The following is a 27,450-nucleotide window of genomic DNA, read 5'->3' on the forward strand; positions in this document are numbered from 1 at the left end:
CTGCCAGCGAGAGCCATCAGGCAGTTGAAACGTTGCTGGGCCCAGCTGACGTTGAACTTGACACGGTGTTGACCAGAAGGTGCAGAGTTTGTCTGCGCGCTGTGGTCGTTGCACCCTGACCCAATCCCTCACTTGGATTCCACGAAGCCGTGCTCTCTTTCTTTTTTTGTAGCGCTCCTGGCTTTTACGCTGTTAGCTATGCAGGGACGGAGCCTGTGTAAGGGCAGCTCTAGTTCACGTCCTAGCATCAGCTTGGCAGGAGAGACTGGTGGTGGAGTCGTGAGTAGGTTGTTCTGATGTGCTTGATCCCCTTGCGTTGGACGTAAGAGCTGAACTCAGCCGAGACCAGCCAAGGGTCATTGTCCATGGTCATAATTGCAGGCAGTCTCCAGCGAGCAAAGAGCATATCCAGGAAGTTTATGATGGCCCCTGATGTGACAGAACTCATGGGTGTGACCTCTGGCCATTTTGAATGTGGGCCATACTCAACCACTAGGAAGTGTTGGTGATGTGGCACATTGTAGAGTTCACTGCAGATGTCCAGTTGGATATGTTGCCATGGACGGGAGGTCCAGGCCAGTGGTTGCAGTGGTAGTGGAGGATGTGCTGTCTTTCCACAGAGAAGACATGGAGCACAGTCACATACTAGACTTTCAATATCATGACCGATGCCAGGCCACCACACCAGGTCCCAGCAGCACTGCTTCAGCAAGGTGGCCCTCGTGAGCCATGGCCAACACTCGTCCTCTGAAGGCTGCTTGGTATGCTGGTGCAGTTTCCACAGGCCAGACGTGTCATTCCAGCATGACAGCTCATGTTTGAACCTGGCATATTGTTGGTTCCGATGGTCGCTGTGCCAGCCCATCCATTGGCTACGTATTCCCGCAAGGTCGCGAAGAAGGGGTCGTTGGTTGATTCTTGGGTCAGCTCCTTGTGCGACACTGTGTCTTGGAGAGGTGAGTGTAGGAGCTGGATGAGGTCCTCATCTGAGTCAATTTGGAAACAGGTGGAGTCTGGAGGAACTGAGCGTGAAAGGAGGTCGGCCAACACATTGTCCCTGCCCGGGGTGAACTGCAGCTTAAAGTTAAACAGCTGGAATTGGTCTGACCAGCGGTACATGCGGAGGAGCTTGTGTCCCGACGCGGAGGTAGACATCAAGGCTGTGTGGCCTGGTGGTCAGTGCACAGTTTGAAACAACTGTGTTGACCAAGTTGGATACCCATGGGAAGGCATCCACCGGCTAGATGAATCCATCCTCCAGCTGCTTGTGTAGATCCTTAGTGATTTCCTGGGGTAGAGGCTGAATGACTGGAGTCACCATAGGGCCGAGTTCAACAGAGAGGACCCCAGGCTGGTGAACAGGTCCAGATCTAAGGTATTAGTGCCCTGCCGTGTGATGTTAGAAGGGGTACTGAGTGAAGGCCTTGTTGCCATACTGCACCTGTGAGTGTATAAATCCGATGACATCAATCACTGAGCGCCCATATCCGTACAGGCTAAAGCTGGGCAGCTGGAGGGGCAGGTGAGACATGAACTGCTCATAGGTGGCCATGCTGAGGAGCGACACTTTTTCTCCTGTGTATAGCACGAGGTAACGCAGGAGTCACCCAGCTGTACAGTACAAGTGGAAAACCCAGTCTGGTTTGAGCCAACAGTGCAAGTGACAGGAGGGGGTGTGGCTGTGGGGTGTGATCCAGCTGGGTTTGATCCAACCAGGCGAGTGACAGGAAAGGGTGTGTCTGCGGGGCTTGCTTACTGCACAGCTTGAAAAGCACTGGAAGCATGTGTTTGTGCCTCACAGATCGTAGATGCATAGTGAGCTGCTGATTCCACTTGGGAAGCTATGGCTACAGCTTTTGCTGTAGAAGAAGCCTCTCCTGCACAAGTGAACATGAGGTTTTCTCAATTAATTGGTCCCTGATAATTTAATCTCGAAGATATCCAAACTGACATGACTGATCTCTTTAAGATCAGCAATGTACTGTGTCACTGACTCACCCGCTCACTGTCGAAAATGCAGCCTTTCAGAAGCGCACTTTGCTTCTTTACAAAATGTCCATCCAAAACGTTCAACAGCTGCATCATATGTGTATGCTTCCCTGAGCGCTTGGAAGAGGCGCAAGCCCTCGGCACCGAGACAGTGGAGAGAAATGGCTCTTTTCCTCTTAGGACTAACCACATCCAGTCCGATAGCTAGCATGTACAAACGACGACTTCCATCTGTCCCATGGGATTGTTGGTTCTCCCTTGTGAGGCCACTACTCCAGTGGAGGTAGGGATATTGTAGAAATACTTTCAGCCATCCTCGTTCGCCAAATGTTATTTTTAAGGAAGAGGAAGAGGCAAAGCGAGAGGGATAACTGGGCCCAAGATCTGTCGTCTCCAGGAGGTGGCATTTTTACCTTTTTTTCCACTCACTAAGCGAAAAGTTTTTGTATGGAGAACAATTTTTTTATTTTACCAGGTAAGTTGACAGAGAACACGTTCTCATTTACAGCAACAACCTGGGGAATAGTTACGGGGAGATGAATGAGCCCATTGTAAACTGGTGATGATCAGGTGGCAATGATGGTCAGATTGGGAATTTAGCCAGGACACCAGGGTCAACACCCCTACTCTTACAATAAGTGCCATGGGATCTTTTGTGACCACAGAGTCAGGACACCCATTTAACATTCTAGCCAAAAGCCAGCGCCCTACTTGAGGCAATGTCCCCAATCACTGCCGTAGGGAATTGGGATATTTTTTTTTTTATAGACCAGAGGAAAGGGTGCCTCATACTGGCCCTCCAACACCACTTCCAACACCATCTGGTCTCCTATCCAGTGACTGACCAGAACCAACCCTGCTTAGCTTCAGAGGCTAGCCAGCAGTGGGATGCAGGGTGGTGTGCTTCTGGCTAACAATAAGAGATTGTTGAACATTTAATTGGTTTATTTGATCTAATAGAAGTTTCCCAAAGCTTAGGCTGTTACGAGTGTACTGATATAAGTAGAACAAGTGATATCCCGGCAATTTTGAGAAAAAAACATTTTATATCGGAGTTGTGCCTCTTCGTCTAGTACTAGTTACCACAGCCACAAAGTCATAAACCCCACCTATTTACTTTTCGTAAATGTGATTTTAAACCTAAATTTAACCACACTGCTAACCTTACGCCTAACCCTAACCTTAATTTAAAACAAAAAAACACTAATTTGTTTTTCCTAATGTTTATGATATAGCCAATTTTGCCTTTGATGCTATGGTAACTAGTGGAAAACATTTTGCCTGTTGTTCACACACGTATCTGCCTTCTCATGGGCTAGAATGGTCCCACTGATCCTGCCTCCTGACTGCCTTCCATTTTTTAAGACATTTTCATTGTTAGAGTGGCCATTAGAGTATCTGGTCAATGTAATGGATAATCTGTGGTAGCATCTCACATACAACAGAAATAGAACAACCAAATCACCCAGTGATTTTCGATAACAACCTATCAACAAAACAGACTGTGCAATCGATCATACAAATCATGGATGTTATAAGTGCTGAACACAACACAACAGATCTGACACACCCTAGAAAAAGAGAGAGCATTGAGCAATATCACGTGTGTGTGTGTGTGTGTGTGTGTGTGTGTGTGTGTGTGTGTGTGTGTGTGTGTGTGTGTGTGTGTGTGTGTGTGTGTGTGTGTGTGTGTGTGTGTGTGTGTGTGTGTGTGTGTGTGTGTGTGTGTGTGTGTGTGTGTGCGCGCATTGCAGTGTAGTTACATTGTTCTGCGTTCCTGGGCTTTGTGCGGGATTTCTCTATAACAGAGAGCTCACTGTACAGCAGCATGAGTCAGCAACCCTGACTTAAACACACACACTGGGCTAGAGCCTCTACTCTCTCAGCAGTGTCGGCCCAGACTGAATTGAGCAGCCCCAGACCCCAGAGAACAGAAGCATTTAAGAGCATCGCCATCAGCTGTTGTAAACACAACAGGATCCTGAGCTAAACATACACTCAAAGCATTATTGTGCTCTTAGGGAAAGGACCATTGTGTGTGTGTGTGTGTGTGTGTGTGTGTGTGTGTGTGTGTGTGTGTGTGTGTGTGTGTGTGTGTGTGTGTGTGTGTGTGTGTGTGTGTGTGTGTGTGTGTGTGTGTGTGTGTGTGTGTGTGTGTGTGTGTGTGTGTCTTTGCTGTTGACAAGGTTTTTGTTGACGCAGGGACCATTGTAAGGGATCATTCTTAGCATTCTAGCAGGAAGTTAGGAGCCATTCTGATTGTTCTAACAGGAAGTAGGAGGCCATTCAAACATAGCTCGGTCCACAAGCTGCAGCTCAGCTAGTCACGCTTTTAACTAGGCACGGACTGAGGTTGACCTGCAGTGCTATAAGTGTTCCCTGTGTTTTGAGCCGCTATAGGACTTAGAGTTACGATACTCTGTCTGATTCCAGAGATGTTTTTCATCCTGATGCACTGGGAACTCCCACAGAGAGAATATCCTAAAGAGAAAAGAGATATAGAGAGAGTGGTGAAGAGAGAGCGGGTGAAAAGAGATGTGCATTTCCTGTAGTGTATTATCTATTAAACAAGAAAACCATACAAAGATAAATCCAAGATGTATTTGCTGCTAAAATGTCTGCTGTTGTTTTTGTTGTTGTTGACATAGCATCATTATTGGTGTCACTTTTAAAGAAAGGTTGTTGTCTTGCTTCTCTCCAGCGTGATACTAACTCCACCTCTCTTCAGTCCTCACCAGAGATGTCGGACAGCTGACGCCCCGCCTCCTCCTGGACAGAAACTCCAATCAGGATGTTTATCCCACGTCCCTACAGGAAGTCCAAGATGCCCTAAACAACCTCAATAGCTCCTCCCCTTCTCTGAGTGGAGCAGGTTTAGACCAGAACCTGAACCTGAGGTTGATCTCAAGACCTGGAGAAGGAGATGGTCTCTCCCCGTCCCCTCTGCCCCAGCCCCGCACCCTACGCCCTGCCTCGCTCCCTGTCCACAACTTCCCTGACCCCGCAGAGGTTGATGACATTTCTGCTATCTCCTATGACCCCAACGGCAACATGAACTCTGACCCCAAAAGCCTGACCCCTGAACTGGACAGACCGGACTCAGACAGACAGTCACCTAGGATGAGCACGGACATCACGTGAGTAACACTCACATAAGACATCTTATCTTACACATGCCTGACCACTTAGCATACAATCACATGATCTTATCTCTCCCTTCCTCAACCAATCATCCCCCCTCCTCTCATGTCTCCCCCACACTCCACTGTCTCTCTGTCCTTCACCTGTCTCTGAGTCTATTTCTGTGTGGCATGAGGACTGCTGACCAGGTCTGTTTACTATGTATGATGCTGTAAGTACAGAATACTGTACTGTCTCTGTTGGCCCGCCACTAAACCGTGACCACATCCCCTGCCTCTGTGTCTCCCCTCTTCCTACATGTTCACCTACACCACGACTCACTGCAGTTCAGAGCAGCCATTGCTAGACTTCTTTAGTGCAGTGTCAGGTTGACGCATGGAGATAGATTTAACCATAACCGTTTGGTCATCAGATTCTCTCAGGCAGCGCTAGTCGATCCCAGAGCCTGTTACATTACCACTACCTCACCTCAGAGAGAGGGAGAACCTCACAATACTCTAGTCTACAGAAACTTAACAATACTCTCTGTTCAAGCGTAATCATGCTCTGTGTAGTAGTCTGGTGAGGCAACAGCCTGTTTCATTAATCTGCTCTCTGCTTTCATTTAGTAATTTAGCAGCGCATATGTACAAAGTAACTCTGTACATATCTGGGGAGCAAGTTCAGGGAGTGTTTTAATAAATAAACACAACTAAATACAAACCAAGAACCACAACCAACACACAGACATGACACAGAAACAATAACACCTGGGGAAGGAACCAAAGGGAGTGACATATATAGGGAAGTTAATCAGGGAAGTGATGGAGTCCAGGTGAGTCTGATGACACGCAGGTGTGCTTAACGATGGTGACAGGTGTGCGCCATAACGAGCAGCCTGGTAACCTAGAGGCCGGGAGATGGAGCACACTGACAATAGGACTCTGCTACTTTTAGGTCTGGCTGCTGTCCCAGACACACATGGTTGGTGGGTCAGCGATGATCTGGTTAGGGTTCGCATAAGGTCTGACCTCAGTGCTCTTTGTCTTCAGGAACTCCTGTAAAGTGAAGAAGCTGGACACCAGTGGAGAGGTAATGGTTCATGTTTTTACCAGCTTCTCAAACAGGAAATGCTGTACTCCTTCACACCTTTACTCATAAAGACAACTTTATTTACGTCTTATCTTTTTTTAAGAATGATTTTTAAATACTCCAGATAAGTGTGTGTATCGCTGTCCTTGGTCATTGTATCACATTTTGTGTGTGTCTATATGCGTGTTCGTGTAGTGTTTCTCACGCTGGTACCTTTTCCTCTGTGTACCTGACCATGACCGTGATCACTGTACACATTTCTCTCTGAGAGCCCTGTCCTCTTACTTTACCTCAGCCCTAGGCATATGTCAGGCCTGCTCTGGCACGGCAGCCGGGCGAGAAGGGAGCCTGTCAAATTAGACGGATGAAAATGTCTCTGACCGTCTGTCCCTCCCTGTCTGTAGGACAACGACCATCGCAAAGGTCATGCTACAGATGAGGAGAAGCTAGCCAACACAACAGGACTCGGAACTGATGGAGACCACAATGGTGAGTGAAGAATTGTGTGTGTGAACCCATGTGTTGGTAAATCAATATCACAGGGAAGGTCATTGTTGTCCCCTATACACCCCCCCCCCCCAAGAGCAGTCACCACACTGCCAGGACAACAACCTCTCCCTCAATGTGAGCAAGACAAAGGAGCTGATCGTGGACTATAGGAAAAGGTGGGCCGAGCAGGTCCCCATTATCTTTGACAGTGCTGTACTGGAGCGGGCCGAGCGTTTTCAAGTTCCTTAGTGTCCTTATCACCAACGAACGATCATGGTTCAGACACACCGAGATCGTCTTGAAGAGGGCACGACAACACCCTTGCCCCCCCTCAGGAGACTGAAATGATTTGACATGGGTCCCCAGATCCTCAAAGGTTCTACAGCTGCACCATCGAGAGCATCCTGACTGCATAGTCACTTCACCCCTACCTACAGTTGAAGTCGGAAGTTTACATGCACCTTAGCCAAATACATTTAAACTCAGTTTACAATTCCTGACATTTAATCCTAGTAATAATTTCCTGTCAGTTAGGATCACTACTTTATTTTAAGAATGTGAAATATCAGAATGATGGTTGTGAATGATTTCTTTCTTTCATCACATTTCCAGTGGGTCAGAAGTTTACATGCACTCAATTAGTATTTGGTAGCATTGCCTTTTAAATTTAACTTTGGTTAAATGTATTGGGTAGCCTTCCACAAGCTTCCCACAATAAGTTGGGTGAACTTTGGCCCATTCCTCCTGACAGAGCTGGTGTAACTGAGTCAGGTTTGTAGGCCTCCTTGCTCGCACATACTTTTTCAGTTCTGCCCACACATTTTCTATAGGCTTGAGGTCAGGGCATTGATGGCCACTCCAATACCTTGACTTTGTTGTCCTTAAACCATTTTGCCACAACTTTTGAAGTATGCTTGGGGTCATTGTAGTTTTTTTGGTAAATATTGTCTTTGCTCTTTCTTGAACTGCACTGTTGGTTAAGGGCTTGTAAGCATTTCACGGTAAGATCTACACTTGTTGTATTTGGCGCATGTGACAGTTTGAATTAGTAACTTGAATTGTCCACATCCACAATTGCTTCATTTGAAGCTGCGTGTTCCTATGCTCTGATTTGGGCTCCCTCCATCCCTCAGCTGACTCTACCACTAGACCTACTGTATATGACTCATGCAGCTTGTTGTTGTGTATGACTGGTAGGTCTGTGTATGAGCCATTAAGCAGAACCCCATTAGTGTGATAGGAAGCAGACAAGACTGTACCCGATCAATAGTCCCTCAGGCTACATGTGACACTTCTACTGTAGCTGTGTTCTTTTCTCCGGAGCGGAGTTGGCCTTACATTGTCTGTTTTGCTCTGTTCTCTTTTCAGTTCTGTGTAGTCTGGAGAGAAGTATATGGTAGATTTTGTCTGTCATCTTAGGAGTTTATTATGAGACAGAAGTGTCATCATGCCCTCTGAGCTGCAGGTATACACTGCACCCTCCTGGTTACACAGCAGCAGTACATTGAGCTCCCAGTGGTTGGAGTCGGATAAGAATAGAAAAAGAACAGAACAGAATATAACATAGTTCCTTTTGAGAATACAGTGTGGGATAGACCGCTGCTCCTGAATGGCGCAGGGGTCTAAGGCACTGCATCTTAGTGCTAGAGGTGCCACTACAGACCCTGGTTCGATTCCAGACTGCATCACAACTGGCCGTGTTGGGGAGTCCCAAAGGGCGGCGCACAATTGTCCCAGGTTCGTCCGGGGTAGGTTTTGGCCGGGTAGGCCGTCATTGTAAATAAGAATTTAAGGTTTGATGTGATGTTCTCTTCCAGAGCTGAATGTGTCAGCCAGACCAGAGGAGTCAGACTGCTGTTCTATGGTGAGTACACTAACATGCCCTGTTAACAGTCACATATAGCCCAGTGAGAGTTTGGTCCACTTCAGATCCGGTTCTGGAGATGACGGTTCTGTCAGAATCATGTGTTTCCCCTGGTGACCACTAGATGGCGCCACCAGTGAGCGAGCTGTTGAGCCAGCTGTATGAAACCCTTTTCTCTGAAAACAGATTATGGCCATGATGCTCCTGTAGAGCGTTAACAGTCATTCTCATCATGTTTTAGTAGATGTAGTGGATTGCAGCTGTGTTCAGTGACGTTGGGGAGCTATCTGGCCCGCTGGAATGGTGACTGGCTTGATTAGTCATCTAGGCTAACCGGTGCCTACTACAGTAGCACATTACACTACCATGGTAGCTTTACTCCCACACTGTCTGAACATGAACTGACCAAAGGCTCCTCAGCCTGCCTGTCTGTCATCTCCAGCTTGTCAGGTGATAGAGGGTTTGAGATGATTAGGATTAGGATATTATGAGTGAGTTATAATCCAGGGAAGGATAAGAGGAGGTGGAGGGGGAGGGCTAGCGAAAGAGATGGAAATAACTACCCTTAGCTCCGGCACTGAGGAACAAGACCTAAACTTCTAGCCCCCCCTCCTCTCAGAGCACCAGAGTAGGCATGCTGAAGGCAGAGCCCATACAGAAGTGATTGTCTGTATATGGCTCTGACAAACACTACTATAATCTGTTTTATTATTGAGTGAAACACCGATGGAAATGACCTATAAACAAACTGTTTAAACCAGTCTGCCAAACCCAGAAACATTCAGAGTGTATCCAATGCTACAGGCCACAGTTGACATTGTGACTAAATCAGGGTTTGGGTCAATTGATTCTAACATCTAGTCAGGTATTTATGGAACTCTTCTCTCTCCTCCGCAGTATGAGGACCCCTGCCAGCTGAAGAACGCCAAGCTGGGAGGAAGTAACACACAGAAGAAGACAGGAAGTGAGGTTCTAGACGCCATTTGCATCAGCGAGGAGGAGAAAATGGCTGTTCTCACCCTTATCAGAGAGGAGGTAGGTTAAAAAATAGACTGGACACACTCACACAGGGTAACACAGTAATAACTGTTTCCTGTGTCAGATCATCACTAAGGAGACGGAGGCCAGTGACTGGAGGAGAAAGTACGAGGACAGCAGACAGGAAGTCATGGAGATGAGGTAACTCGCATGTAGGGTTACACAATTCCTGAAACTTTCAATAAATTCCCTGGTTTTCCAGCAATCCTGGTTATTGAAAGTTACAGGAATTTTGCAACCCATTCACCTGAACTGTACTGTGAGGCTAGTAATCATATGATTGTGTGCTGAGCAGTGAACAGACTGAGGGTTAGCTAGTATAGACTCATCAGTAGCCGTTCCTCCTCTCACAGGAAAATTGTGGCAGAGTATGAGAAGACCATCGCCCAGATGATTGGTGAGTGGCTCGGTCAACCAACCTCTTCAAACATTCCTCTCCGTATAATGACAGGTATACCCAGTGTAGTGGTGGCGTTGATGCACGGAATCGTAAAATGACCCGTCCGCGTGAACTCTCTCTCTCGTTCAGAGGACGAACAGCGCAACACCCTGAGCGCACAGAAGTCTTTGCAGGCTGTAACCATGGAGAAGGAGTTGGCGCTAGCGGACCTGAACTCTGTAGAGCGCTCGCTGTCTGACATGTTCCGCCGCTATGAGAACATGAAGAGCACCCTGGACGGCTTCAAGAAGGTCAGAGTTCAAGGGTCAAGAATAGTCTGACCTGAGTATCATTAGTATTTAAGCACATTTGACGTATGTTCTGTATGTTGAATGTGGTCGTTCTACCATTTGTGTGCGTGTAGAATGAGGAGGTGCTGAAGAAGTGTGCTCAGGAGTATCTGGCCAGAGTCAAGCAGGAGGAGCAGAGATACCAGACGCTCAAACTCCACGCCGAGGAGAAACTAGACAAGTATGATCACGCACACTACACACACAGTGGTCTGTGACTACGTACCAACCAATGAAACATCTACCCTATTCCTCCCCTCAGGGCTAATCAGGACATAGCCCAGGTACGCAGCAAGGCCAGCTCTGAGAGTGTTGCTCTGACCGCCAGCCTGAGGAAGGAGCAGATGAGGGTGGACTCTCTGGAGAGAGCCCTGCAGCAGAAGGTAACACACAACATAAATGCTACATGCTAATGCCTTTTGCTAGCCCCATAGCATAAAGTAAAGCGCAACACAAATTCTACATGTAACAGAAGGTTGCTTGCCCTACATGTGTTTTTGCTAACCAGATCTTAGTCTTGAATCACCCTGACATGATCTTCCATCTTGTCACAGGCCGAGGAAATCGAGGAGCTCACCAAGATCTGTGACGAGCTCATCGCCAAGATGGGCAGAACAGACTGAGGCAGATTCCATACGTCCAAATCATTCAATCTTGATCCGCCGAGAAATCCCTGCCTACAACCTATGGCATACTCTGCCCTGTGCATGCATCCAGCCAATGAGCAGTTCTGTTTTCCCTTGGGGCGTCTGCCTCTAATGCTGCTGTACTGGTCCGATGTCATATGATAACCCATTTTCTCTTGAGTAGTGTACCCTATGGAGAATAGGGTGTCATTTGAGCTAGAGATTGTTACATGTGGACTGTTTTTTTTGTTTTGGTCATTTTCGCCATGCAAGACCAAATCCCTTACTCCCTCCATCTGTCGTTCTGTCCTGTAACACAAATATAATATAATGTGCTGTCTAGGCATTGCTTAGATTTGGGCTTATTTACCTGACGATAACATTTTGTGGAGCACTTATTAATAGATTGTATATAAACACCCTGGCTGAGATGTACTGTACATATTTATTCTGAACACTAGGGTGGGACCAGGTAGACACGCTCTAGGACAGTTAGAGGTCAGGGGTGAGCTGTGTTTGACCTTTCTGTATGACTACACTATTACAGGGAGGGGGGATATGGACGTAGGGTTTAGGATGCACTGCTATTGATAGGGGTCGTGTGGGGCGTTGTCCTGGAAAGTATAAATCTTTTCTCCTGTCTGTAATGAGGCCTTGTGTTAGCAGTGGCGGATGAGCTGTAGGTCTACTGTATAGTGTGGTCTTGGACAGATCACCTCCAGCATAACTGCACATGGGAGGATTTCTCGCTGTCCTAAACTCCACCTGGTTAGTGTTTGTCTCAGGCCAGTGTGTTGGAGCAGAGAGTAGTATACTCAATCTGGAAATGGTGAATTTAATACAAAGACTATATATTTTGTATATGTTCAAGCATACTGTAAACTGGAAGTGTTTGAATGACTGTGGCTGTTATTTTTAGTTTAGAATTTTAAAAATGCTCAGAATATCCTACTCATGTTCCCCTCTGGCCACTGACATGCACAGCAGCTGTAGTGTCCAGGTGTGAAACATTATGCCATGGCGGTAGAGGGAGCTGTTCCAGGATTACTTGAGCTCCCATTGACCCCGGTCTAATGTAGTGCACTATATAGGGAATAGGGTGCCCTTTGGGACACAACCAGTATGTTTTACTGCAGCACCTATTTAGTGGCATGGAAAGATAACGTTTCTCTTATTCACTGCTTGACTGTTCTCCGCTGAACTGGGTGTGTTAAGTGCTCGTCACCCCTGTGGAGAGTCACACCGCCTCACAGTACTTGTTCCCTCTCCACCATACTGCTCTGTGGACGACCATAGTTCAACAAGATGCATTATAAACTGGGTGGTTCCAGCCCTGAATGCTGATTCGTTGACAGCCGTCTCTATCATGCACATTTTTGCACCATTCTGCAGTTGCGTTGCCTCCAGTGTAATTGACTGTTTCGTTAAACATTATTGTTTTTTTAAACGTGTCACCGATCTCTTTTTTAAAATTGTCATTATTTGTGAAGTGGTAATAAGAAAAGTACAGCTATACTGACTATGTTGGCTAATACGGTATATGCAGTGTGTCCTGAGTAAACAAGATTGCAGTAATAAAGGCGTGTGTTCTCATGGCTTCTGTGTGCAGGAGAGTTTCTCTGTTCACAGCTTCACAGGTATGGTCTGACATCACAGCTTCAGAGGACGGGTCTGACATCACAGCTACTAGCACTGACTGAACTGAATCCTCGGTCTCTGCCAGAGTGAACCGTCGTCTAGCCCTGGACTAGCAGCCGAACAGAGAAGTGCTAAAGGCGTCACCATGTCGGCTTTATCCTCTTATTCTCAGAGCTAACATCCCCTGACACTATGTCCTCTGTGTGACACACAGAGATAAAGACCCATGCCTGCAGACTCATACATACTGTGTGAAATGCATGTTAGAGGGCAAGCACATGCGAGTGACACATTTTAGGTTGAATTTCCCTGTAATTGGTGTGACTGGTCTGTGATAACCCCAGTGTGGTTGCATTATTTCTCTGATCACTAAGACGGCATACTGTAGGGGGGGGGGTTGCTGACCGCGAAGGTAAGTGAGTGAATACAGTACAGACAACCGTACTGACAGTATACCTGACCCTGTCAAAGCTACCCTGGGTAAGCTCATTAACACAATAACAAAGGGTGCTGGGTGTGCAGGGTTGATGGGGATTAGGGCTAAGATGTTATTGCCCCCAAGACACCCCTGCCCCCATTCTCTTTTCTCTGCGTTTACCTCCTCTCTGCTCCCATTCTCTTTTCTCTCCTCTGCGTTTACCTCTCTGCTCCCATTCTCTTTTCTCTCCTCTGCGTTTACCTCCATTCTCTTTTCTCTGCGTTTACCTCCTCTCTGCTCCCATTCTCTTTTCTCTCCTCTGCGTTTACCTCTCTGCTCCCATTCTCTTTTCTCTCCTCTGCGTTTACCTCTCTGCTCCCATTCTCTTTTCTCTCCTCTGCGTTTACCTCCTCTCTGCTCCCATTCTCTTTTCTCTCCTCTGCGTTTACCTCCTCTCTGCTCCCACTCCAGCACTATGAAGACTGTCCTGGCTCTGCTGATGTTGGTATGCCTGGCCTGCCACAGTAAGTACCCGTGATCATATAGTAGCAGGGTTATTGGATCAACTAGAGGGGGACCGTATGGGGGGGTTCAGGGTTTTACAAGGGGGTTATAAGGGCTTTTTGAAGGGGGCTCTGACTCTAAACGGTGGGTCTGAATATGTTGTCTTTACTGGGTCATTGTTAAACGATGTAATCAGGTTCGAAATGTTGTGAGCTTAGTTGGATCACATAATTCACGGAAGAGTTTGGGACACAATGAGAGTAACTGATGCTAACACTAACCGTAGGTCAACACTAGCCCTAGCCATAGGTCAACACTAACCCTAAATGTACCAGGGGGTCAGGTTTCAGTATATTTTAAGTCATCATAATGGTAAGTGCCTTGAAGTGCTCTGTTTACTTATCTGTGTCTGTCTCTCTGTCTGACCGGCTGACAGTGGGTTTCAGTGTGCTCTTATTTGTTCATAAAAGCCAGAGGGGTTGACGGATCATATGGACAGGGTCATTCCTGGTTAGGTCACAGAGACAGCCTTGGAGATGCTCTGTACATTATCAGTTATTAGTTTGTAGTTATGGGCTCCTGGTTACTCAGGGACAATGTGTGCATGTTGAGAGTTAGGGTTATGTTGAGAGGTAGCATCGATCCAACCTTCTTGCAGAGGGATTGCTAGTTTTTCTGTCTGTGTGTGTTGGTACATGCTGCTTAGTCTCATCTCAGATGTTCTCTCCTGTTCCATGTGTAAAGGTCACGCACTGAAGTGTCACTCATGCGTAGCATCCAATGAGGATGATTGTACTAAACAAGGATCCACCACCTGCCCTCAATTCGCTGACGCCTGCTCCACCATCACAGGACAGAGTGAGTACACACCCATAAATTATTACCAAAACGTGCAGTATTATTTTCTACCACTAGATGTCAGGCTAGTTCTAGGAGTCAGTTGATTTTTCTGACTGTAGTGTAGGACAGCGCCACCAATGACAGTACAGTGTGAAGATAGGCTGAAACTGCTTCTCCATTTAGAAATTCCTGATCACACCTGTAGGCGATGTCAAGGCGACGTTGGTTAGGTAGCCTCATACGTAGAAACACGTACCGGTCCAACGGTTGTCTCGCGCTGAGCTGCGCCTGTGCAGGCCATCAAATCAAAGGCACTCACTCCTTTGATATAAAGTTGTTTTGACGAAAATGAAAACGTTTCAGTGTCACTTTCACGAGGTTGGAGAAATAACATCGACTACTTACGAAATTGTCTCGAACATAGGTTGTGCCTTTAGATTTCGAGAAAATGAACAGCTAAGGAAGAATGTTTTACTTCTCCCACTGACTTGGTCTGGGTTTAGAAACTCTGTGGCATCAGCATTACACCACAGATGGAACAAGGAGCCATATGTTTCACCAGCAGTATACATCTAAAGCATCCGGTTGAATTTCCACTCTCCACCAAATATGGTGCGAAGAGGAAGCCCAGTGGTCTGCAGTGGGGGAATATGGCGCGAGAGAGAACTGGGCCAAAATTCTGCAGATTTTGTCATCTAAGGAAAGCTCTCAATTCAGGTTTCTGTTCCCAAAACTAAAATAAGTTAAGAACAGAGTGCACTACGTTTTGTAGATGTTACCCTTTGCCAACATTTCTACAAATTGTATTGTTTACAAGGAGTGCAAGGGCGAATTGAGTTATAGCACATGTGCACTTTTGAAATATGCAAATACCTGCTAGAACACACCACTATGATTCATTTTCTCCCATTGAAAACAACCCAGATTAACTATCTTTGACTATACACAGCAGAAAGTAGAGCACAGATGTACAAGTGCCGAAATCCACATCGACCCTGCCTCCTATAGACACTTCTGTAGAACTGAAATGATTAGATTGCAAAAATATTAAATTCCGCAAAGATCCGCAAGGTATACTTTTTAGACTTCAATTGTATATTATCGGTGTTCTAGCTACTGTGGAACGGACACAAACACATCTTGTACAAAACCGATTTGAAAGCTAAATAAACACAAGTCTTTAAGCTACTATACTATTTTACACACTAAATCAATGGCCACAGACATTCGATAATAGAGTACATGTGTACGTATTTCTCTCTTGTCAGCAGTAGTTCTCCCTCGCCATGCCCTGTAATCACTGTCATCATCTCTCAGGATTCTGGATAAATTCCCAGCAGTCTTTATCAACCACAATTGGGAGTCTTGTAGGGCAGCCCAGCGTTGTCCGGGTTTGGCCATCATTGTAAATAACTTATTTAACTAGACAAGTCAGTTAAGAACATATTCTTATTTGCAATTACAGCTTACCGGGGACCAGTGGGTTAACTGCCTTGTTCAGGGGCAGAAAGACAGATTTTTACCTTGTCAACTCTGGGATTCGATCCAGCAACCTTTACAGTTACTGGCCTAACATGCTAACCACTAGGCTACCTGCCACTAACTGACTTGCCTAGTTAAATCAAAATGTTGTAAAAAAAATAGTCATGTGATTGCTGTATATAAAAGTACCGTATATGTAGATGAAAAGCTGTGAAACCCCCAAAAATGTAATTCCTCACATCTTTCCTCTCACTCTCCACTCCTCTCTCCTCCCTCCTGTGTTTCAGACACGGTGATGAAGTCATGCTCCTACAAAGCATTCTGTGATAAGGCCCATAGTGGCAACTCTGGAGCCAAGATGGAGTGTTGTTTCACTGATGACTGCAATGGGCCTCATAAGGGCCACCAGCATGGGGAGCACAAAAACACAGCTGGAGCCCTGGGAGCCAGCCCTGCTCTGCTACTTGGGGCTCTGATGCTCCGCATGGCCCTCAGCAGGTTCTAAACTCATGATCATAAATACATTCATCCCTTTACTATCCATCTATCCATGTATTCATTATTTCATACAGCCCTGAAACCATTTATCCATCCATCCCCTCAGAGTGTGTCTGCAGAATGCTGATGAACTAGGGTTTGGTGAATCATACAGGGATTAGTAAGAGTGTGTGTGACGCCTGTGGTGGTGGTGGGGGGGTGGGGTGGGGTCAATTAAAGCACATTCAATCAAGTTTAAAGACAGATGGAACTGATGTATCACTCCGCATGATTCAGCTCTGTCAGTTGTGTGTCCGTAACCAGTCATATGTACAAACAGATGTTTGATATGATCAGAGAGAGGATGGAACTCCTGTAGTGTCAGTAGACTCTGAGTGGATGTGAGCCAGGCTGGGGTTAGAACTTTAGATGTATATACTATGTTTATACCTGGGGCAGATCTAAAATGTCACCCATGGTAGCCTGTGTGTATGTATGATACTGTTGGTTAGTGCTGGGCTCCCAGTAGGCCTAGTGTTAGGCTCGTTCCCACAGTAACCACATACGCTAGGGCACTCTTCAGCCTTCAGAATCCAATCATCATGAATTAAACAGGAACTCAACACTGAAAGACTTGTTGGTCCATTGTTAATATTGTTATGCTTCAATACTTATTTATAAATAAACATGCTATTACACCCTTACATTTCCTTTCTATCTCTCAGCAGTTGGTTTTGGTGTGTGTGTGTAGCGTGCTACAGTGTGAGACGTCAGTGGGTGGCATCAGTGGAAAATGTTGAGACCATAGTTTTAGACTCACTCCTCAGTTTCTGTGACCTCTGACCTAGTTACAGGCCACATGACAGGACGTGAGGTCACACACATGCACGAACACACACACATTTCCTCCTCACACCTCCAGTCTGTCTTTAGTGAACGCAGACTTCTTCTCTGTCAGACTGTATAATCACTTGGTGCAGGGAAGGCTCATAAGGACAGTTGGACCCTCGTCCAACGAGAACAACTGGTCTAGACAAGGATACAGATCGCATCCGCTTATCACCCCCCAATCACCCCATTCAGACAGAATATCTACCCCATTTAGGCTAGTCACAGTAGCTCTGGGCACCGTAGCATACTGTTACTGTAATTTCTATTTCCCGGTTAGCCTAGTGTCTCCTCCGTCTGAGGCCATGTCTCTCTCCCTCTGTCATAAATACAAGTCAGCTGAGCAGAGAGAGACGGGGAGAGAGAGACAGAGAGAGGGGGGGTGAAATTCTGAATCATATGATGTGACTTTGACCCAGTTCCCATAGCGATGTTGCCAGCTGAGAGATGGAGAAAGAAGGAAAGAGAAATGGTTATAATATCGCTCTGCTAATGAGAATTTATCATAAATGCATGGTTAAAAATGTATTGAACAAGTAAAACTAACCTACAGTTGAAGTTGGAAGTGTACATACACCTTAGCCAAATACATTTAAACTCAGTTGACAATTACTGACATTTAATCCTAGTAAAAATTCCCCATCTAAGGTCAGTTAGGATCAACACTTTATTTTAAGAAAGTGAAATGTCAGAATAATAGAGATATATTTCAGCTTTTAATTCTTTCATCACATTCCCAGTGGGTCAAGTTTACATGCACTCAATTAGTATTTGGTAGCATTGCCTTAAACAATTTAAACTTGGGTCAAATGTTTTGGGTAGCCTTTCACAAGCTTCCCACAATAAGTTGGGTGAATGTTGGCCCATTCCTCCAGACAGAGCTGGTGTAACTGAGTCAGGTTTGTAGGTCTCCTTGCTTCCACACTCTTTTTCATTTCTGCCCACGCATTTTCTATAGGCTTGAGGTCAGGGCATTGTGATGGCCACTCCAATATCTTGACTTTGTTGTCCTTAAGCCATTTTGCCACAACTTTGGAAGTATGCTTGGGGTCATTGTCCATTTGGAAGACCCATTTGTGACCAAGCTTCCTGACTGATGTCTTGAGATGTTGCTTCAATATATCCACATAATTTTCCTGCCTCATGATGCCATCTATTTTGTGAAGTGCACCAGTCCCTCCTGCAGCAAAGCACCCCCACAACATGATGCTGCCACCCCTGTGCTTCACGGTTGGGATGGTGTTCTTCGGCTTGCAAGCCTCCCCCCTTTTTCCTCCAAATATAACGATGGTCATTATGGCCAAACAGTTTCATTTTTGTATCATCAGACCAGAGGACATTTCCCCCAAAAGTATGATCTTTGTCCCCATGTGCAGTTGCAAACCGTAGTCTGGCGGCGGTTTTGGAGCAGTGGCTTCTTCCTTGCTGAGCGGCCTTTCAAGTTATGTTGATATCGGACTCGTTATACTGTGGATATAGATATTTTGTACCTGTTTCCTCTAGCATCTTCAAGGTCCTTTGCTGTTCTGGATTGATTTGCTCTTTTCGCATCAAAGTACGTTCATCTCTAGGAGACAGAACGTGTCTCCTTCCTGAGCGGTAATGACGAATGCGCGGTCCCATGGTGTTTATACAGTCAACTTAGTGTACGTAAAATTCAGACCAACTGGAATTGTGATACAGTGAAATAATCTGTAAACAATTGTTGGAAAAATTACTTGTGTCATGCACAAAGTAGATGTCCTAACCAATTTGCTAAAACTATAGTTTCTGAACAACAAATGTGTAGAGTGGTTGAAAAACGAGTTTTAATGACTCCAACCTAGGTGTATGTAAATTTCCGACTTCAACTGTATGTAATAGCCATGCTTGACTAGGGCAGGTGCTCACTGGAGCTGGGTACCGGCTACACCACCTCAAATTTTCTGCTGCTTCAGCTCCTTTTCCTCTTATAGAATATTAGCCAAAACTATTGTGGAGCTCCTGCACCTAAATACAAACAGTACCGGCACCCAACATGAGTACCGACACCTATTTCAGTCCAAAGTACTGGTAATAGCCTAGAGGTTATCTAAAGTTTATCTAAAGTATAGGTCGGTACACAATCTATTTGACTGTATATCAGATGTATAGGAAGCATACCTGTGTATTATGAAGTGAGTGGTACACCTACTATTAATCAGTTGTGTAAAAAGTTGTCATACTTTAGTAAAAGTAAAGATACCTTAATAGAAAATAACTCAAGTAAAAAGTGAAAGTCACCCAGTAAAATACAACTTGAGTAAAAGTCTAAAAGTATTTGGATTAAAATATACATAAGTATCAAAAGTAAATGTAATTGCTAAAATATGCTAAGTACCAAAAGTAAAAGTACAAATAATTTCAAAGTCCTTATATTAAGCAAACCAGATGGCGGCATATTATTGTTTTTTTAATTTACAGAAAGCCAGGGGGCACACTCCAACATAATTTACAAACGAAGCATGTGTTTAGTGAGGCCGCCAGATCAGAGGCAGTAGGGATGGCGCCTTGATAAGCGTGTGAATTGTACCCTTTTCCTGTCCTGCTAAGCATTCAAAATGTAACGACTACTTTTGGATGTCAGGGAAAATGTATGGAGTAAAAAGTTTATTTTCTTTAGGAATGTAGTGAAGTAAAAGTAGTAACAAATATAAATAGTAAAGTACAGATACCCTCCAAAAAACACAAATAGTACTTGATAGTATTTTTTACTTGGGTACTTTACACCACGGCTATTAATGTTTGATGACCCAGCACAATGACAGCCATGAAAACAGTTAAAACCTAAAAGTCAACAACAGAGAAATCAGCGGCAGCGCCAGTGAAGAGTCTGGCTAGCCAAACTCCTTGTTTCAGCCAGACAAATTCAAGAGTTCATGTCAACGCAGTTCCTCATACTGTAGCTACTGCAAAAATCGACAAGAGACTAGATCATTTCCGGGATTGGTTCAGTCTAATCGCGAGCCCTACCAGGAAAGAAGCCTCAGCTGACAGCGGTGTTCGGGTGCCGCATATATTTCAGATTGTAGACTGATGTCAACTAAGAGTAACAACAGATTTAAACGAGACGTGTTTTACTCTTTGCGACACTTGGGACGCACGCACACCGAACAGTAAAACGGGTAAGTTTTGTGTGTCTGTATGTGTGTGTTGGGGGGAGTAGCCTAGGTGTGGCAGACATACCTAGAGTTGTGGTTGGCAGATCGTTGCAGCATTAAACTTTCATGTCATCTCAACCTGATGCTAAATTATGCTTTATTGGGCGGCATAGCTATTCTCCACACAAGTCGACAACTAGTGAAATAACTGACAGAGTATCTAGCCTACAGAACATAGCCCACTGAGCACCTGATCAAATAATAATGTAGGCATATCTATGATACAGGATGGGTTCCACGTGGATCTGATCCTTCTGGAACAGTGACACTAATACTCAGATTTTTCACTTGTCAAATAAAAAACAATGATTGCAGAACTAAACAAACCATGCAACTCTATGCACAATGACTATTTTTTAACATTTTCCACATAAAAGTTTTGCAAAAACCCATTTACTTGAAGAACAATGCAGATGCAAAGTTTGGAAACAGAATCATGTTTTGTGCTGTCATTCTGTTACCAAACATTACATTTGCACTGTTGGAATGCACGGTGGAATTGCCCTCCTATAGTATTCATATGTAGCCTCTATCTCTGTATCTGCTCCTCATTCTGTTTGGAGAATAATAGCTGTACATTAATAAACACAACTTTATGATTCACACTAATGAGTAGGGTTGTGACGATTCTGGAATTTGGGGTAACAATTAATTGTCATGCAAATTGTCACTGTTGTCTTAATTGTTTTGAGCTTGTGATGCATCTTTTGAAAATGACCTACTACTTGCCTAATGAATATCACAGCTTGGTGACAACCCTGTCTCAAAACTGGTTTTGACCACATTGAACTTTTGGAAATGACGTTCTGCTCGTAAAATGACTACCAACTTTACCCAATTCATGTAAAAATGAAAAACTGCTAACGATATCTAGTGGAATATAAAGTGTAACCTCCCCTTCTACTAAAATGCATGTATTAAGACCATGTTTGTTGTTGTTCAGAGTTGTTTTCATTAATTGTCGGTTAAACATTTATAGGATAACTTTGCCAGCCCTGCGAATAAGGCCTACATAGACAGCATGGTACCAAACGCAAATCCCTTTTAACCCAATAATAATGTAATGCTAAATTTAAATGCATCAAATGTCTTGTAAAGATTGAGAACTACTTAAAGTTTGCTATAGATGCCAATATATAATTTCAGACTTGGTCACTCCTGCTATGCTAAATACCCGAAACAGATGCGTTTTCTGATGTCAAAGCACTGTGTGTGTGTGTGTGTTAATTTCTTTCTTTCCTTTAACAACACAATGAACACGAAATGTTCTTCATATCGCTGTTCCAGAGGAGAAGTTGTGTTAGCATGCTTATGTGACCAGGCAGGTGCATCTACTGTAAAGACAGGCATCAGTCAGGATGATGTCTAGTCCTCAGCATGTCAGTATCTGACAAGAGTTAGGTTAGGTTGTCCTCTAATGTTCATTCCCTTGTCTCTCTCTGACCTGCCCCCCCCCCCCCCCATCTATTTGACCAGATGAAATGTGCCTGTATGCAGATCTGTTTAGTAGTCTATAATTTCCAGCTGTGGTGAATCCTCTGGTTAGCAGCACAGCTTGAGGCCTTATGCTTAGCTAGGCTGCCTCAATAACGTCACATGAAAAACTGCTGTGTGTGTGTGTGTGTGTGTGTGACATGACTGCTCGCTCTCTTCCTCTCTTTTGGCAAATTCACTGCCAACTGTTACTGTTGCTCTAAAAGAGGATTTGGGTTTTCTGAAGAATTGGAAGCCCGTGTCATTACTATGCAAGATTTATTTCAAAATACCTTACAAATAGACTCCTCCCACTCTCCATCTCTCAGTGATATGTGGTAGCAGGCAGCACTATGCCATACGTGGACAGGCAGAACCGTGTGTGTGGCTTCCTGGATATTGAGGAGAAGGAGGGCAGCAGTCGCTTCCAGAGACGCTACTTCATACTGGACACACAGGGCAACACACTGCAGTGGTACATGGACAACCCCCAGGTACACACACACACAGTCATTATAGTCCCTGCACAAACACACATGACCTCTGATGTGTCTGAGGCAGAGTGTGTTCAAACAGTGTGTGTGTTCTGCCGCTAGCAGGGTAGAGGAAGTGAGACTGGGAGTAGAAGGTTTTTAACTCTCTCTCTGCCTGCATAAGTACTTGTTGTTAGACTTTGGGCGATTCCCCAGTATACAGTAATAACGGTATTTTTCGAAATACCGACGGTATTGATTTTCAATTCTGTTAAAATAAATAAATAAATACAGGGCATTCAGAAAGCATTCAGACCTCTTGACTTTTTCCACATTTTGTTACATTACAGCCTTATTCTAAAATGTATTAAATTTATTTTTCCCCTCATCAATCTACACACAATACCCCGTAATGACAAAGCGAAAACAGATTTTTAGAAATGTTTGCAAATAAATTAAAAACAGAAATACCTTATTTACATAAGTATTCACACCCTTTGCTATGAGACTTGAAATTGAGCTTGGGTGCATCCTGTTTTCATTGATCATCCTTGAGCAGCTGTTTCTACAACTTGATTGGAGTCCACTTGTGGTAAATTTAATTGATTGGACATGATTTGGAAAGGCAAACACCTGTCTATATTATAAGGTCCCACAGTTGACAGTGCATGTCCGAACAAAAACAAAGCCATGAGGTTGAAGGAATTGTCCTTAGAGCTCAGAGACAGGATTGTGTTGGCACACATCTGGGAAAGGGTACCAAAAATTGTCTGCAGCATTGAATGTCACCAAGAACACAGTGGCCTCCTCCATCACCCTTCCTAGAGCTGTCCACCCGACCATACTGAGCAATCGGGGGGGAGAAGGGCCTTGGTCATGGAGGTGACCAATGACCCGAAGGTCACTCTGACAGAGCTCCAGCGTTCTTCTGTGGGAATGGGAGAAACATCCAGAAGGGAAACCATTTCTGCTGCACTCCACCAATCAGGCCTTTATGGTAGAGTCTGAACTCTTTGGCCTGAATGCCAACCATCACCATCTCTATGGTGAAGCATGGTGGCGGCAGCATCATGCTGTTGGGAGGTTTTTCAGCGGCAGGGACTGGGAGACTCGTCATGATCGAGGAAAAGATGAACGGAGCGAAGTACAGAGATCCTTGATGAAAACCTGCTCCAGAGCGCTCAGGAGCTCAAAATGGGGCAAAGGTTCACCTTCCAACAGGACAACAACATTTACATTACATTTACATTACAATTAAGTCATTTAGCAGACGCTCTTATCCAGAGCGACTTACAAATTGGTGCATTCACCTTATGACATCCAGTGGAACAGTCACTTTATAATAGTGCATCTAAATCTTTTAAGGGGGGGTGAGAAGGATTACTTTATCCTATCCTAGGTATTCCTTAAAGAGGTGGGGTTTCAGGTGTCTCCGGAAGGTGGTGATTGACTCCGCTGTCCTGGCGTCGTGAGGGAGTTTGTTCCACCATTGGGGGGCCAGAGCAGCGAACAGTTTTGACTGGGCTGAGCGGGAACTGTACTTCCTCAGTGGTAGGGAGGCGAGCAGGCCAGAGGTGGATGAACGCAGTGCCCTTGTTTGGGTGTAGGGCCTGATCAGAGCCTGGAGGTACTGAGGTGCCGTTCCCCTCACAGCTCCGTAGGCAAGCACCATGGTCTTTTAGCGGATGCGAGCTTCAACTGGAAGCCAGTGGAGAGAGCGGAGGAGCGGGGTGACGTGAGAGAACTTGGGAAGGTTGAACACTAGACGGGCTGCGGCGTTCTGGATGAGTTGTAGGGGTTTAATGGCACAGGCAGGGAGCCCAGCCAACAGCGAGTTGCAGTAATCCAGACGGGAGATGACAAGTGCCTGGATTAGGACCTGCGCCGCTTCCTGTGTGAGGCAGGGTCATACTCTGCGGATGTTGTAGATCATGAACCTACAGGAACGGGCCACCGCCTTGATGTTAGTTGAGAACGACGGAGTGTTGTCCAGGATCACGCCAAGGTTCTTAGCGCTCTGGGAGGAGGACACAATGGAGTTGTCAACCGTGATGGCGAGATCATGGAACGGGCAGTCCTTCCCCGGGAGGAAGAGCAGCTCCGTCTTGCCGAGGTTCAGCTTGAGGTGGTGATCCGTCATCCACACTGATATGTCTGCCAGACATGCAGAGATGCGATTCGCCACCTGGTCATCAGAAGGGGGAAAGGAGAAGATTAATTGTGTGTCGTCTGCATAGCAATGATAGGAGAGACCATGTGAGGTTATGACAGAGCCAAGTGACTTGGTGTATAGCGAGAATAGGAGAGGGCCTAGAACAGAGCCCTGGGGGACACCAGTGGTGAGAGCGCGTGGTAGGAGCGACCTGTCAGGTAGGACGCAATCCAAGCGTGGGCCGCGCCGGAGATGCCCAACTCGGAGAGGGTGGAGAGGAGGATCTGATGGTTCACAGTATCGAAGGCAGCCGATAGGTCTAGAAGGATGAGAGCAGAGGAGAGAGAGTTAGCTTTAGCAGTGCGGAGCGCCTCCGTGATACAGAGGAGCAGTCTCAGTTGAATGACTAGCCTTGAAACCTGACTGATTTGGATCAAGAAGGTCATTCAGAGAGAGAGTTCAAGAGTTTTGGAGAGAAAATAAAGAAGGGATACTGGTCTGTAGTTGTTGACATCGGAGGGATCGAGTGTAGGTTTTTTCAGAAGGGGTGCAACTCTCGCTCTCTTGAAGACGGAAGGGACGTAGCCAGCGGTCAGGGATGAGTTGATGAGCGAGGTGAGGTAAGGGAGAAGGTCTCCGGAAATGGTCTGGAGAAGAGAGGAGGGGATAGGGTCAAGCGGGCAGGTTGTTGGGCGGCCGGCCGTCACAAGACGCGAGATTTCATCTGGAGAGAGAGGGGATAAAGAGGTCAGAGCAGTGTGAGCAGAACCAGCGGTTGTCGTTTGACTTAGCAAACGAGGATCGGATGTCGTCGACCTTCTTTCCAAAATGGTTGACGAAGTCATCTGCAGAGAGGGGGGAGGGGGAGGAGGATTCAGGAGGGAGGAGAAGGTGGCAAAGAGCTTCCTAGGGTTAGAGGCAGATGCTTGGAATTTAGAGTGGTAGAAAGTGGCTTTAGCAGCAGAGACAGAGGAGGAAAATGTAGAGAGGAGGGAGTGAAAGGATGCCAGGTCCGCAGGGAGGCGAGTTTTCCTCCATTTCCGCTCGGCTGCCCGGAGCGCTGTTCAACCCTAAGCACATAGCCAAGACAACGCAGGAGTGGCGTCAGGACAAGTCTCTGAATGTCCTTGAGTGGCCCAGCCATAGCCCGGAGTTGAACCCAGTCGAACATCTCTGGAGAGACCTGAAAAAAAGCTGTGAAGAGACGCTCCCCATCCAACCTGACAGAGCTTGAAAGGATCTGCAGAGAAGAATGGGAGAAACTCCCCAAATACAGGTGTGCCAAGCTTGTAGCGTCATACCCAAGAAGACTCGAGGCTGTAATCGCTGCCAAAGGTGCTTCAACAAAGTACCGAGTAAAGGGTCTGAATACTTATGTAAATGTGATTTTTCCATTTTTATTTTTTAGACATTTGCAAACATTTCTAAACCTCTTTTTGCTTTGTCATTATGGGTATTGTGTGTAGATCGATGAGGGAGGGAAACTATTTAACCAATTTTAAAACAAGGCTGTAGCATAACAAAATGTCAAGGGGTCTGAAAACGTTCCGTGTGTGTGGTATACTGTACTAGTCAAAAGTTTGGACACCTACTCATTCAAGGGTTTTTCTTTAGTTTTACTGTTTTCCACATTGTAGAATAGTATTGAAGACACAAAATCTATGAAATAACACATATGGAATCATGTAGTAATCAAAAAGTGTTAAACTAATCAAAATATATTTGAGATTCTTCAAAGTAGCTACCCCTTGCCTTGATGACAGCCTTGCACACTCTTGGCATTTTCTCAGTCAGATTGACTTGGAATGCTTTTCCAACATTCCTGAAGGAGTTCCCACATGTGCTGAGCATTTGTTGGCTGCTTTTCCTTCACTTTAAGACATGAAGGTCAGTCAATCTGGAAAATTTCAAGAACTTCAAGTGCATTCGCAAAAACCATCCAGCGCTATGATGAAACTGGCTCTCATGAGGACCACCACATGAAAGGAAGACCCAGAGTTACCTCTGCTACAGAGGATAAGGTCATTAGAGTTACCAGCCTGAGAAAATGCACCCTAAATAGATGCTTCAGAGTTCAAATAACAGACACATCTCCACATCAACTGTTCAGAGGAGACTGTGTGAATCAGGCCTTCATGGTCGAATTGCTACAAAGAAACCACTACTAAAGCACACTAATAATAATAAGAGACTTGCTTGGGCCAAGAAACACAAGAAATTGGAGATTAGACTCCAGGTCTGGAGTCCAGATTTTTGGTTCCAACCGCCACCTCTTTCTGAGACGCAGAGTAGGTGAACGGATGATCTTCGAATTTGTGGTTCCCACCATGAAGCGTGGAGGAGGAGGTGTGGGGGTGCTTTGCTGGTGACACTTTAGATGATTTTAATAAAAATTCAAGGCACACTTAACCAGCATGGCTACCAGAGCATTCTGCAGCAATACGCCATCCCATCTGGTTTGCGCTTAGTGGGTCTATCATTTGTTTTTCAACAGGAAAATGACCCAAAACACACCTCCAGGCTGTGTAAGGGCTATTTGACCAATGCGGAGAGTGATGAAGTGCTGTATCAGAAATCTATCCTCCACAATCACCTGACCGCAACCCAATTGAGATGGTTTGGGTTGAGTTGGACTGCAGAGTGAAGGAAAGCAGAATGCCAATAGTGTGCAAAGCTGTCATCAAGGCAAAGGGTGGCTACATTGAAGAATCTGAAATATAAATATATTTTCCATATGTGTTATTTCAAAGTTTTGTTGTCTTCACTATTATTATATAATGTAAAAATATACAAAAACCCTTGAATGAGTAGTTGTGTCCAAACTTTTGACTGGTACTGTATATATTTATTTATATATTATTTTTGTGAGGAGGGGTTGAGGGCACCTCTGACTCGCGGGGGTGCAAAATAATAATAATAATAATAAATATATATATCCAGCTCAGGGCTAGAGCTATGCATTTGTTTTGGTAACTTGCT

The 27,450-nt window shown here is 45.3% G+C and overlaps 3 protein-coding genes across 5 annotated transcripts in view; all 3 read left to right on the forward strand.

Annotated features, from left to right (window-relative positions):
• Positions 1–12,543, forward strand: part of LOC124034247 (transforming acidic coiled-coil-containing protein 1-like) — a 33,284-nt gene extending 20,741 nt beyond the window's left edge. For all 3 annotated transcript variants that reach the window (XM_046347157.1, XM_046347156.1, XM_046347154.1), the window contains exons 3-13: positions 4,718–5,126; positions 6,162–6,201; positions 6,606–6,690; positions 8,508–8,554; positions 9,452–9,589; positions 9,657–9,733; positions 9,946–9,989; positions 10,122–10,282; positions 10,396–10,502; positions 10,584–10,704; positions 10,876–12,543. In XM_046347157.1, the coding sequence (XP_046203113.1) occupies positions 4,718–5,126; positions 6,162–6,201; positions 6,606–6,690; positions 8,508–8,554; positions 9,452–9,589; positions 9,657–9,733; positions 9,946–9,989; positions 10,122–10,282; positions 10,396–10,502; positions 10,584–10,704; positions 10,876–10,944 (1,298 nt within the window). In that variant the 3' untranslated portion in view covers positions 10,945–12,543. The remainder of the gene's footprint in view (positions 1–4,717; positions 5,127–6,161; positions 6,202–6,605; positions 6,691–8,507; positions 8,555–9,451; positions 9,590–9,656; positions 9,734–9,945; positions 9,990–10,121; positions 10,283–10,395; positions 10,503–10,583; positions 10,705–10,875) is intronic.
• An 822-nt stretch (positions 12,544–13,365) lies between these two features.
• Positions 13,366–17,010, forward strand: LOC124033284 (activin receptor type-1C-like). Its single transcript, XM_046345269.1, has 3 exons — positions 13,366–13,527; positions 14,252–14,365; positions 16,117–17,010. The coding sequence occupies exons 1-3, from the start codon at positions 13,479–13,481 to the stop codon at positions 16,332–16,334; spliced, it is 381 nt and encodes a 126-aa protein (XP_046201225.1). The 5' UTR covers positions 13,366–13,478; the 3' UTR covers positions 16,335–17,010.
• Positions 17,011–20,063: 3,053 nt separating this feature from the next.
• Positions 20,064–27,450, forward strand: part of LOC124034248 (pleckstrin homology domain-containing family A member 2-like) — a 29,494-nt gene continuing 22,107 nt past the window's right edge. The window contains exons 1-2 of the mRNA XM_046347158.1: positions 20,064–20,337; positions 22,176–22,340. Of these exons, the coding sequence (XP_046203114.1) occupies positions 22,200–22,340 (141 nt within the window). The 5' untranslated portion in view covers positions 20,064–20,337; positions 22,176–22,199. The remainder of the gene's footprint in view (positions 20,338–22,175; positions 22,341–27,450) is intronic.

The sequence above is a fragment of the Oncorhynchus gorbuscha genome, linkage group LG04 (assembly GCF_021184085.1).
Source record: "Oncorhynchus gorbuscha isolate QuinsamMale2020 ecotype Even-year linkage group LG04, OgorEven_v1.0, whole genome shotgun sequence".
Lineage (NCBI taxonomy): Eukaryota > Metazoa > Chordata > Actinopteri > Salmoniformes > Salmonidae > Oncorhynchus > Oncorhynchus gorbuscha.

What these genes read in the sequence shown, in the direction of transcription:
- LOC124033284 (XM_046345269.1), top strand. Translation starts at nt 13,479, where the DNA reads ATGAAGACTGTCCTGGCTCTGCTGATGTTGGTATGCCTGGCCTGCCAC. An exon ending in GGTATGCCTGGCCTGCCACA is followed by an intron (nt 13,528 to 14,251) that starts GTAAGTACCCGT and finishes CCATGTGTAAAG; the next exon opens with GTCACGCACTGAAGTGTCAC. An exon ending in CTCCACCATCACAGGACAGA is followed by an intron (nt 14,366 to 16,116) that starts GTGAGTACACAC and finishes CCTGTGTTTCAG; the next exon opens with ACACGGTGATGAAGTCATGC.